This window comes from Quercus robur, chromosome 2, assembly GCF_932294415.1.
Source record: "Quercus robur chromosome 2, dhQueRobu3.1, whole genome shotgun sequence".
NCBI lineage: Eukaryota > Viridiplantae > Streptophyta > Magnoliopsida > Fagales > Fagaceae > Quercus > Quercus robur.
The window spans coordinates 10,918,690-10,929,990 of NC_065535.1; the positions used below are offsets into that span (position 1 = coordinate 10,918,690).

General features: G+C 36.5%; 1 protein-coding gene across 4 annotated transcripts; it reads right to left on the reverse strand.

Moving 5' to 3' along the window:
- Nucleotides 1-463: 463 nt before the first annotated feature.
- LOC126712325 (jacalin-related lectin 3-like) lies at nucleotides 464-10,342 on the reverse strand. Of its 4 annotated transcripts, XM_050411620.1 has the most exons (8): nucleotides 8,259-10,285; nucleotides 6,923-6,934; nucleotides 3,029-3,223; nucleotides 2,359-2,817; nucleotides 1,902-2,129; nucleotides 1,430-1,798; nucleotides 1,113-1,334; nucleotides 464-1,018 (listed from the first exon to the last, which is right to left on the reverse strand). In XM_050411620.1, the coding sequence occupies exons 1-8, from the start codon at nucleotides 10,134-10,136 to the stop codon at nucleotides 722-724; spliced, it is 3,660 nt and encodes a 1,219-aa protein (XP_050267577.1). In that variant the 5' UTR covers nucleotides 10,137-10,285; the 3' UTR covers nucleotides 464-721. The 4 variants fall into 4 exon arrangements, 2 of the variants coding, with proteins under 2 accessions (XP_050267577.1, XP_050267576.1); XM_050411619.1 differs by lacking the exons at nucleotides 6,923-6,934; nucleotides 8,259-10,285 and adding an exon at nucleotides 3,454-3,615 and having other exon boundaries at nucleotides 3,029-3,241; XR_007651103.1 differs by lacking the exons at nucleotides 464-1,018; nucleotides 1,113-1,334; nucleotides 1,430-1,798; ... (2 more) ...; nucleotides 3,029-3,223; nucleotides 6,923-6,934 and adding exons at nucleotides 5,136-5,432; nucleotides 5,614-5,683 and having other exon boundaries at nucleotides 7,363-10,342.
- Between the last annotated feature and the right edge of the window lie 959 nt (nucleotides 10,343-11,301).

Below are 11,301 nucleotides of genomic sequence, written 5' to 3' on the forward strand. Positions count from 1 at the left end.
CCTTGATTTTGTGGTAGCTGGTTGAACCTATGCAAGTTGTCATTGTGCAATCCAGGAAACTGTTTGACACGTATTGTATGTTTTTGGTGACTTTTAGTTTTATGGCTACTTACAAGAAACCATATCTCAAAAGTGAGCTTTGTGTGTGTGTGCGTGCGTGTTTATTTTATATGGTTCTTTGCACAATGATAGGAGTTTTGCTAGTGACACTTCTCCTAAAAACATCAAATTTGGTGTCACAAGACTCCCAACCTATGTTTGAAATAGATGAAAGAAGTTATCTGTGTATAGGGTTCTTAACCATTTTACAAAAAGAGACACTTTATGCCTAATATCACCCCTAATCCAATGACAAACTCCATCTATGAGAATATTTCATTCTGCACTCCAAGAAGCTGGTGATGGTAGGCACTTTGTTTTTAGTAATTCCAACGGTAAACAATTATAAGTAAGCTGGAAGAAATACCAAAATGCGCTTACCATACAAGCACTAATAAATCAAGCAAATGTCATTACAGACTGTAAGTACAAATTTTTTACCATGGAGCAAACATGCTTATTAAGAAAACATTTATCAACTCAAACAATTTGAAAAGAGGTGGCTTTGTGGGTATTTAAGTCCCAACCATTATTGCCTGTGGACTCCAATGACTTCAAGCAAACATGGATTCATGGACCATGAATGCCAACTAATCACTTTTATTACTGATCAAAACTTAACTCAAGTAAACCTTCTGAAGATGGATGACTTTGCAGTTCGTTGATTTCCGAGCCAGTGTTGCATATGGATTCCAATGGCATCCAAGTACGAGCTACTCCTACCATGAAAACCGACCACCTTGCCTTCTGTGGTGGTTGATGTGAAGAATGTTCCTATTTCCTCACCAAATGGACCATACTTCCCTCGACTGGTGTAAAATGTTAGTGACTTTATAACTTTAGGTCGCTCATCTCTACTGACTGAACCATAATAACCAGAGATGCAAATCAATACTTCATGTGGGTACTCCAATTTTATCTGCAAAATAGCTCAACTTGTAAATATAGGATAATTATTGTATGCTCATAAAACAAGGAAATGGTACATACAACTACAATAATAATAGTAATACCCGATGTGTGGCAGTTCCTCCATTACCCCCATGCTTAATGGACCAAACTGCTTGTCCATTTCGATCATACTCAATCTGAACCGAACAAATGGCTTCTGCTACTCTTGTCAAATAGATCTGCTTGATCCCCGAAAACACACCATCATCCCATGGTCTCCCTCCATCCCCTCCCCATGGACCTGGTCCACATGGAGCTGGTTCTTTTATCACACCAAAGGCAACCTGGAATTACATAGAAAGCTTTTGATAAATAAACCATCCATATAATGTTTCCTAGAGGCATACAAATAGGAATGCAGAGAATGCTTCTAAATTACCTCTTCATTTGGTACTTGCCTTGCTAATGCAAGTTTATTGGACCAGTGAGGATTATCTAACTCAGAGACAGCAGGTTCGTAAGGTATAATTGCATTGGAAGTACAATGATTCAGTGGCATTATTTTCCCTTCTATAACATGTACACCTAGAGCATCTAAGAATAAACCTTTCCTCCCGTGGATACCGACAATCTTTCCTTCCTTCAATTTGGTGGCGAAACTGGTTCCTTGTTCTTCTCCAAATGGCCCATACTTCCCTTTATTGGTGTAGAAAGTGAGTGACCTGATAACACTAGGCCCCATGTACATCAGAGGACCATATGAGCCTACTATATGTGTCAAAACTTCAGATGGGAAATCAAAGATTATCTGCAGAAAGTGCACAACAAATATGCTGGTGAATTTTGATCCCAAACTAATAGGTACTGTAGATATAAGTATATAAATGCTATATGGAAAGAGCTTGATTCACCTTTTCATTTTTAAATCCTCCACTGCCGCCATGTCTGTTTCCCCATATGGCATCCCCATCACAATCATACAAGGCTCTTATCCAAACAATTCCAACATTGCGTGACAAATTAATTTGTCTAATACCTGTGTAGGTTCCATCATCAAATGTAGACCCACCAGTACCACCCCAGGGTCCATATGTTACAGCGCCATCAACTCTCGAGGGCACCTTCTCAATGCTTGGCACCTGAAAATGAAGCTTTAATCTAAGTTTCATCTTGTGCAACATATAGAAGTGAAAAAGTGAAACTTTTTTTCTCCCTGGAATAGAAATTTCCTAATAGAGATTGCTCAATACTAAGCATATGAAATGAAGCTTTAATTTAATTACATCTTGTGCAACATGTAAAAGAGAAGAAAAGAGTAAACTCCCTATTATTTTTGGACTAGAAATTTCTAAAATAGAGGTTGCTTACCTTTTCTTTGATCTCTACCTTGTTGTATTCTGTAGTAGAAAACTCCCTAGTTTTTTTCTGTAGAGGGTTGCCATATTCATCCTTTTGTCTTACAGCAAGAACTATATCAAAGTTTTCTCCAACGCTCCCTTGTATTACAGAGTAGCCAACCTTCTCAGTCCCATTAGCAACGTAGTTTTGTGATTTGAGCCTAACATTGGACGAATATTGCTTCTCAACTGGTTTCAAATAAGCTCCAATTGCATCAAGATACCAGCCAGCCTTGCCATGGAACCCAACAATCTTGCCCCCAGCCATTGGGAATGAGAAATAGGTTCCTTGTTCAGTACCAAATGGTCCATATGTTTTCCTGTTGCTTTCAAAAGAAAGTGATCGAACAAACACTGGTCCCCATTCATTTAAGCAACCATAGTGTCCATGTATTGAAGTTAGGAACTCATCTGGGCAGTCAAGCTTGACCTGCAAGGCATAAACCCTATTAAACACCTACTAGATTCAGAATTTTTTTTTCATTGTTTATACTGTACATAGCAACTTCATTGATGGTTAACTCCAAAACAAGATAATGAGCAACTTCAATATTGTTATGTAAACATTTCTAGATGGATAATGCTATGGACACAGCAAAAAGCCACAACAATGCTATGTAAACATTTCTTGTATGACTAACCCTGTCTATTTTGTTGCTTCCATTTCCACCATGCTTCTCTGACCAAATTGAAGTCCCTTTGTTGTCATATTCAATTTGGATGGAGTCAATGCCCACTCCATGAGCTATCACCAACTGCCTCACAGATGAGTAAACCCCATCGTCCCAACACAAGCCATGCTGGCCTCCCCATGGCCCAACTGTTATTGGTTTCTTCTGGCTAGCCTCCAAACTCTGCAGCAACAACATTCAACCGATCAGTCAACTTTCCTAAACTAAAAACAAAGCGATATGCTACAAAATATACTATATAAAATTCATCCAAAAAAAGGCAAAGAACTTTTTTTGATAACTGGTTAGAAACTTTTTATCAAAACTTAAAAAAGGAATACACGTAAAAGAGAAAAACTCGTAGGCAAAGAACTGAAAGTAGTATCCTTGTTTACCATTTTTCAGCAGTGATCAAAGACTTGAGAGGAAGATCAAGAGAGCAAGTTGAGGGGCGTGGACGAGTGTTGCACTGACTTGTAAGCAAGATGTGGAAGGAATTTATAAATGAGAGCTTAAAGGTGTTTTTTGCTTGTGGAGATATATAAAAAAAATTCTAGCTTACAATTTTGTAGAAGCTAATTCGTGTTTCCACCATGGAGGGAAAGCATTCAATGGCAGAGAATCAGATACCCCATAAATCCCCAGAAAAAAATAAAGCATTATTTTTCTTGTGTGCATGTAGGGGTGGCAATAGCTAGAAGAGTCCCATTCCCATACTTGATACTCCCATGCATAATGCATTTGTGACAATCATTTGTAACAAATGATTTTACGTTTATTCTTATTCTTATTCTTATTTCAATTTTAATTGCACAGTCGTTATTCTTTGTCTTATTTTTACTTTTCGTACTACAAAATATAATTAGTCAATTACAGGAGAAAAGGAATTCAGAATAGGGGCCAGCCAGCAGGATTGGCTCTTTATTCTGACTGCCGAATATTTGAATATGCTTGTGCATCGAGTACACGTTCCCAAAACATTAAAAAATAAATATATGGGCAAATCATTGATTATTATTCAGCTACTGGAAAATAAAATCACTTTTTTGATGTTTTACTTTGTGCTTTTGTGGTATGGAAATGGTCACTTATTATTATGGGATATTTACAGGATCTTAATGCAGTATGGAATTTACGTAAGATTCTTCTCTCTAATATACGCAAAGAATCTCGTTTTCACCATTCTATATTATACAAATCCGGAAATCCCATCACTTTATGCCATTGATTTACCACTCGATTCCAGACCAGAGTGTCGCCAGCTCAAATCGGACGGCTTCTGGCCTTCCTAGTGGTGCAGCTGATGGTTTTTGCTACATGTCAAAACTAATTTCGCCAATCGAAGCAAAGAGCATGGTTTCAAGAACCAAGTTTATATTTTCCAAGGCTGCAAATCTAATTCAAGAAGCCTCATGCCTCATGTTATGTTAATTTTCTTCGTTGTCTTCAATAGACCTTTTAGGACTTAGTTATAAGGTGATTAAAGAGACGAGAATTCAAAAAAAGATATATATCTCTATATATGTTTCCTCCTTTATGGATCAAAAGTTATAATGCAGAAGCAGCTTTCTTGGGTTACCCTGCCTGCAAATATGGACCCCTGCAACTTTTCCCATATATTTAAAAGAAAGCTGGGCATTGCGGCTTCTGCGGATACCTGAGGGATCAAATTCTAAATGCAGAAGTAAGGTTCTCAATTTACCCTACCTGCATAGATGGACCTTTGCAACTTTTTTCCATATCTTCAAAAAAAAGCTGAGAATTGGCTAGCTGGTCAGTAGATATAAAGTGGTAAACTCCGCAAAAGTACTGAAAACTTTTTTTTTTTTTTTTTTTTTTTTTTTTTTTTTTTTTTTTTTGTTTTAATATATATTGGAAAAGAGGTAGGCTCTCAAAGAACATGGTTCAAAGAGGCTGAGTTTAAAAAACCTTACAAGTTATTCGTTAGCACCGAAAACTGATATAGGTAGTAACTACCACCTGGCCAACACATGGAGTGAAGAGTGGAGAGAGATATAATCTCAACCTAAGCTTCCACCCACTGGACCATGGTGCATTCTTTTTATGACCCAGCCACTTGCAGATTCTGGCCATCGTATACATGTAGAAAATTAGAAATGACAATCGAGTTCTGGTCGACCATAATAAACAAATCTATTTCAGGTTGGAGTTCTCATTCTAATTGTTAACATGTAGGGAACTAAGAGCTTCTCATCCCATCCCAGACCCTCCCCCTTCCATAACAATTCCTGATCCTCAAACGATTGTTCCATGCAACAAACTTAAATCTCAAATGGGATATGGCCTTTCTTATCTTCATCAACTTGGATGCTAGTGGCAACTATGCATGCCATCAATAACGGTGGGGTCAGACCTGTCCAAACTCCAAAGTCTCAGGCTCCCAACAGATCTGCTCCTTTTTAGAGCATACCCTAATTGAGTTGAATAAGATGCACTTATTTCAAGTAGATAAACATGAGAAAAAGTGAAAAAAATACATCTTGTTGAAACACACGACACAGATGTACTCTTTAGTGGGTGAAATTATTGCATACCTTGCTCATAACCATGTGCTCATGGCTTCGCCGCCCCCATCCACAAACCATAAATGCCATGGAATGGAACCTATAACATAATGTATCAGCAAAAAGGAATTTAGAAACTTGTTCATTCATATCAGCATCAATAAAACTACGATAAAAAACTTGAATGAGAACAATTTGGGTCCTTCAATTAATGATTTTGAGAGTATATGACGCCTCTCAATCTCATAAAAAAATGACTAGAACTTGTACAGATTTTTGAAAATATTTGGATTTAGCTTAAGTTCATCATATTGTTGACACCCTCACACCCCACATTTTTTTTTTGAAGTCATTATTGTGTTGGCTTGATGGTTGCATATGCACCTATTTATGTAATAATAGCCTTCAGACATCATGCAGCCAGAGAAAAAAAAAATTTTACTTCTACAATATCAACTCTCTAAAAATCATATCTTCCTCGCAGACACAATTTTTGCCTGATGGGAAGGATTGCCCTGGTTCATATTGAACCAGCCTTACTTGTGGTGTGAGATGATGCACCTTAGGACCATAGGCCCTAGGTAATTTGTTGATCCATGATAGCCAATGAAGCTAGCCAAGATACCCAGGGGATATTAAGAAATTAATCAATCAGACAATACCAAAGATGAGAGTCATTAATCGCATATTAAAGAAAGCATTATTTTCATTAGCAGAAATTATTGCGGAACAGCATAAGAAGAATTACTCGTCAAATTATATACCAGTTCGTAATCATGTGGTCCAAGCTTTAGGGCAAAAAAGTCAATTGCACAAGAATCTCTGCTATACAGGACATAACCTGGCTAATTACTCAGTTCAATTACCAACCTGTTCTTATCAGACTTCCCACTTAAGAATTCAAATGCAAAATATTAAAAATTTGTATAAGGGCTTCCTTATCAAATAAGCATATGGACCTGCAAAGGGAGGTAGTTTTGTGGGAAAGGGCCAGGAAAATATAGTTAAGTAATTTGACATAGAAATAACAACTACCAAGATAAAATTAGAATCAAGTAATATACTAGAAGTGGTTAGATGACCAAATGCATCTTTATAATTTCAAGCCATAGAAACAATGATTATCAAGATAAAAATATAATCAAGTAAAATTTGAATTGAGAAGAAAAATATACACATCTATTTCATCTAATGGCATAATGCACAGTGATTGTAGATGAAAGAAGACTCATGTTCGCACAACATACTTTGCAGAAAATATAATCCATGCCATGTAGAAAATGACTTCATTCAAATCTTCTTTTTAAAAGTAATTTCACGCAGCCGGTGAGTCTTGAACCTCACCCTCCACCTTTTCTTACAATGAGAGGAAGTTCCATTGAGCTCATTGGTAATAACTTCATTCAATCATAGGAAAGAAAAAGAAAAAGAAAAAAATGCACAAAATTGACCATTCATGAACAGGAACTTTTTGATGGGTCACACAGATAATCACTGTAGCAATGCAATTTCCTTTAGAATCAGTAACTCAGCTACTGTCCAAGAAGACTATCAACAAATGGACTTCCAATGGGATAGACACATATCTTCTCATCAGAAACTGCCTAATAAATGTAAATACATTCAAATCTCTATCCAGCTCAGCACAAAAGCCTACTCATCAGCCCACAGTTCAAAGAAATGCACACATATAAAATCTGAATTTTCAAGAAAATACATGTCAAAAGAAAACTAAGTAGCCAGGATAAGTCAAATTTTAAGTAAATTTTTTTCACTTACATGCTGTTACAAGATCCATGACAGCTTGAAGTATATCTGGAACCCATCCAAGAAGCCTCTATTATTTTGATGGAACTGATCTGATAACCAAATTCTCACTTTGTGTCTTCCTAGTTCCTACTCTACCAATAATCCTTACAAGAACAATGCCCATTCTTAAAATGATGGAGGCAGTTTGAGTCATTCAAATATATTTCACATCCATATGTTGTTGAGATATATTTGGCTGTCCTATGGCAATCTCCACAAATTCTCAGGTTTTTTACAATCCTTATAACTTTAGGTGCAGAAGGAGATCCTATAAGGGCAAAAGCAAATGCAAGTTTTTCACTATGAACTCCACCAATCTCTTCCCTCTTTTCCTCCTCAATAGAAAGTCCATATTGCATATCGAGTCCCTTGACTTCCCCTTTTATTCTTTGTATCCAAGAATATAGCACATCCAAGGACTGATCACCTGCAAGAAAAGTATGGACTGTGTTTTTAACTTCAATCCAGCATTGCCCAAGACATTTTCTTGATGCATTATCTTTTTCAAGCTTTGTCATTTTTGAAGCATCCTCAGACTTCCCACATAAAGCATATGCCTGAAAAATTAATTGGTGAATCAAAAAATTCCCTGGTTCTAAGTCAAGTAAGTTTTCCCCCGCACGGATTGCCAAGCCTATATTTCCATGAATCCTACAGGCAGTTAGTAAGGCAGCCCAAGTGAAGGAGTCAGGTTCAATGGGCATTTCTTCAATGAAATCAATTGCATCTGCAAGCCTGCCTGCACGGCCATATAGATATACCATAGCTGAATAATGTTCTAAACCTGGTATAATTTGATACTCTTCCGTGATGCTAGAGAAAGCTTTCTCCCCCTTATCCACCATTCCAGCAAGACTGTAAGCAACAATAATATTTGCAAAGGTACCTCTATTTGGTCTGACTCCAAACTTTTTCATCTGATCAAAGAGAACAAGTGCAGTATCTGCATGACCATGTAAAACATATCCACCGATCAAGGAGTTCCAGGTGATGATATCTTTGGAAGCCAATCCATCAAAAATGGTTCTTGAATATATTATATTCCCTGACTTGGCATAAGTGTCAATAAGAGAATTCGCAATAGGAAGTTCAGTCTCTAAGCTTCTACGGAATACACAACCATGGATCTCTTTTACCTTCTTCCCAGCAATTAAATTTGCACATGCAGGTAAGACACTCAAAATTGTAACAGAATTGGGAATAACATAGGAAGACTGCATTTGTCTAAAAATACCCAACGCCTTGTCCTTTTGCCCAGTTTGCAGGTAACCAGCAATAAGAGCATTCCATGAAGCAGTATCCCGCTTAGTTTTCCCATCATTTTCCATTTTCTGGAAGAGATCCATGGCTTGATCCTCATCTCCATTCTGCATATATCCCGAGATCATCATATTCCACGTCACAACATTTGGCGATACACCTGATTCCTGCATTTTCATAAGGAGTTGATGGGCTTTACCATAATAGCCAGCTTGGCAATATCCTCCAATCATCGAGTTCCAAGTGTATACATCTTTCTCCAATACCATATCAAAGACTTTCCAAGCTGCTTCCAATTCCCCACACTTGGAATACATGTCAGTGAGAGAATTTCCAACCAATAAATCATTGATTAAACCCATCTTAACAGCAACAGAATGGATTTCCAACCCCTTATCTAGTGATTTCAAAGTTGAACATGCTGAAATTGCATTTGTAATCGTAACCCCATTTGGCTTAACCCCTTCCTGAAGCATATCCTTGAACAGATCCAACGCCCGATTGTTCTTGTTGTTTTGAGCATACCCCGAAATCATAGAAGTCCAAGTAAATACATCAGGAGTTATTCCAAAACTCTCCATCTTCTTCATCAATTCCTTCGCAACATCACACTGCCCTAACTGATTATAACTAGTAATCAATATGTTCCAAGTCACTGAACCCGTTTCAACCCCTTCTTCAAGCATTGCATCAAACAGTCTAAGAGCTTCCTCAATCTCACCCTTCTGGCAATACCCAGATATGATTGCATTCCAAGTGACTGAATCTCTCTCATCCATGTTCTCAAAAAACTTCCTTGCCAAACTCAATTTCCCACTCTTTACATACACAGCCAAAATTGAATTGTTAACAAACAAATAACAACTCATCCCAAGTCGAACCACCAATGAATGTATCAACTTCCCAGTCTCAAAATCCCCGCAATTTGCACACGCCTGCAAGACTTTAGGGAACAAAAAACTATCAGGCACAACACCATTTCCCATCATCAAAAAGAAAAGCTCCACAACCTCCCTCCACCTCTTCCCTCTCGAGCACGCACCAATCATCGCCGACCAAGTGTACAAGTTTCTCTCACCCATTTCATCAAACACCTTGCGTGCATCGTCCAGAGACCCACATTTAGCATACATGCTGACAATCTTCGTCTCAACATATGGATTCACATCATTAACTAAATTAATACGCGCATGGAGCTCCCGACCCAGTTGAATAGAGTTCAAATCAATGCAAGACTGTAACAGATTGATATAAGTATTGGAATTTACCTTGGACCCAGATTGAGCAATGGAGTCAAGAGCTGTTATGGCCTCGCTGAGGCGCCCATTTTTGCTGAGGGAATTCAAATGAGCGTCAGTGAGTTTTGGGTGGGTTTTTACGGAGAAAGAGATGGTGGGTTTGGATGAGAACTTGGATTGGTTGGCTAGTTTGGATGGGATTGGCAATGGAGGGCTAGCGTTGCAGAGTATGACTAAGTTCTCCATTGTTCAACTACGTTTTGAACAACTTCTCACTCTCTTTCCTATTTGAAATGATTTTTGAACTTAGAGGGTAATGTACGGATTGAGATATTGAGGAGAATGAAGCTGAGGATGGAAAGCCAGGCGCCAACATTCTGGGTCCCACACACCAATATTATCCGAAGAGTAGAAGTTTTTGGAGAGAGAGAGAGAGAGAGAGAGAGAGGAGGGGGGAGTCAGGGTGTTTTGGTACATGAACTTAAAAAGGGGAAATTATTATTTGAAAATATATGTGAAAATATATGTGAATAGAAAAATGTATAAAAATATATATAATATTATTTAAAACTGAAAATTATTGTTTGAAAACATGTACCAAACGTCCCCTAAATCCCTTTATTTTTAAAGCATGTACTAGTTTTTTTTTTTTTTTTAGGAAGTATGTACTAGTTAAAACCATGCAATGTATAGAAATATATTGAAAATATGTGTGAAAATATATGTGAATAGAAAAATGTATAAAAATATATATATAATATTATTTAAAACTGAAAATTATTGTTTGAAAACATGTACCAAACGTCCCCTAAATCCCTTTATTTTTAAAGCATGTACTAGTTTTTTTTTTTTTTTTTAGGAAGTATGTACTAGTTAAAACCATGCAATGTATAGAAATATATTGAAAATATGTGTGAAAATATATGTGAATAGAAAAATGTATAAAAATATATATAATATTATTTAAAACTGAAAATTATTGTTTGAAAACATGTACCAAACGTCCCCTAAATCCCTTTATTTTTAAAGCATGTACTAGTTTTTTTTTTTTTTTTAGGAAGTATGTACTAGTTAAAACCATGCAATGTATAGAAATATATAAATATTATATAATGAGTTGTGATATATAAAAATTAAAAAGTAACAATTACTTCAAGTATTTTTTAAAAAAGATTTCTACAAGTATTTTTTATCTTTTATCTCTATAAAGTACAATTATATCATACTATTATACTTTGTATGTTTGATTAATATTTTTTTAAGGTGAACTATATTTTTCTAACTTCTGTTGTATTTTCTAACTTCTGTTGTACTGTGTTATATTTGATGTACAACTAAATTTTATAAGTTTCAAATTTATTATTCAAAATTTTCATCTCTTAAGGAATAATGAGATTATCATAATAATAAA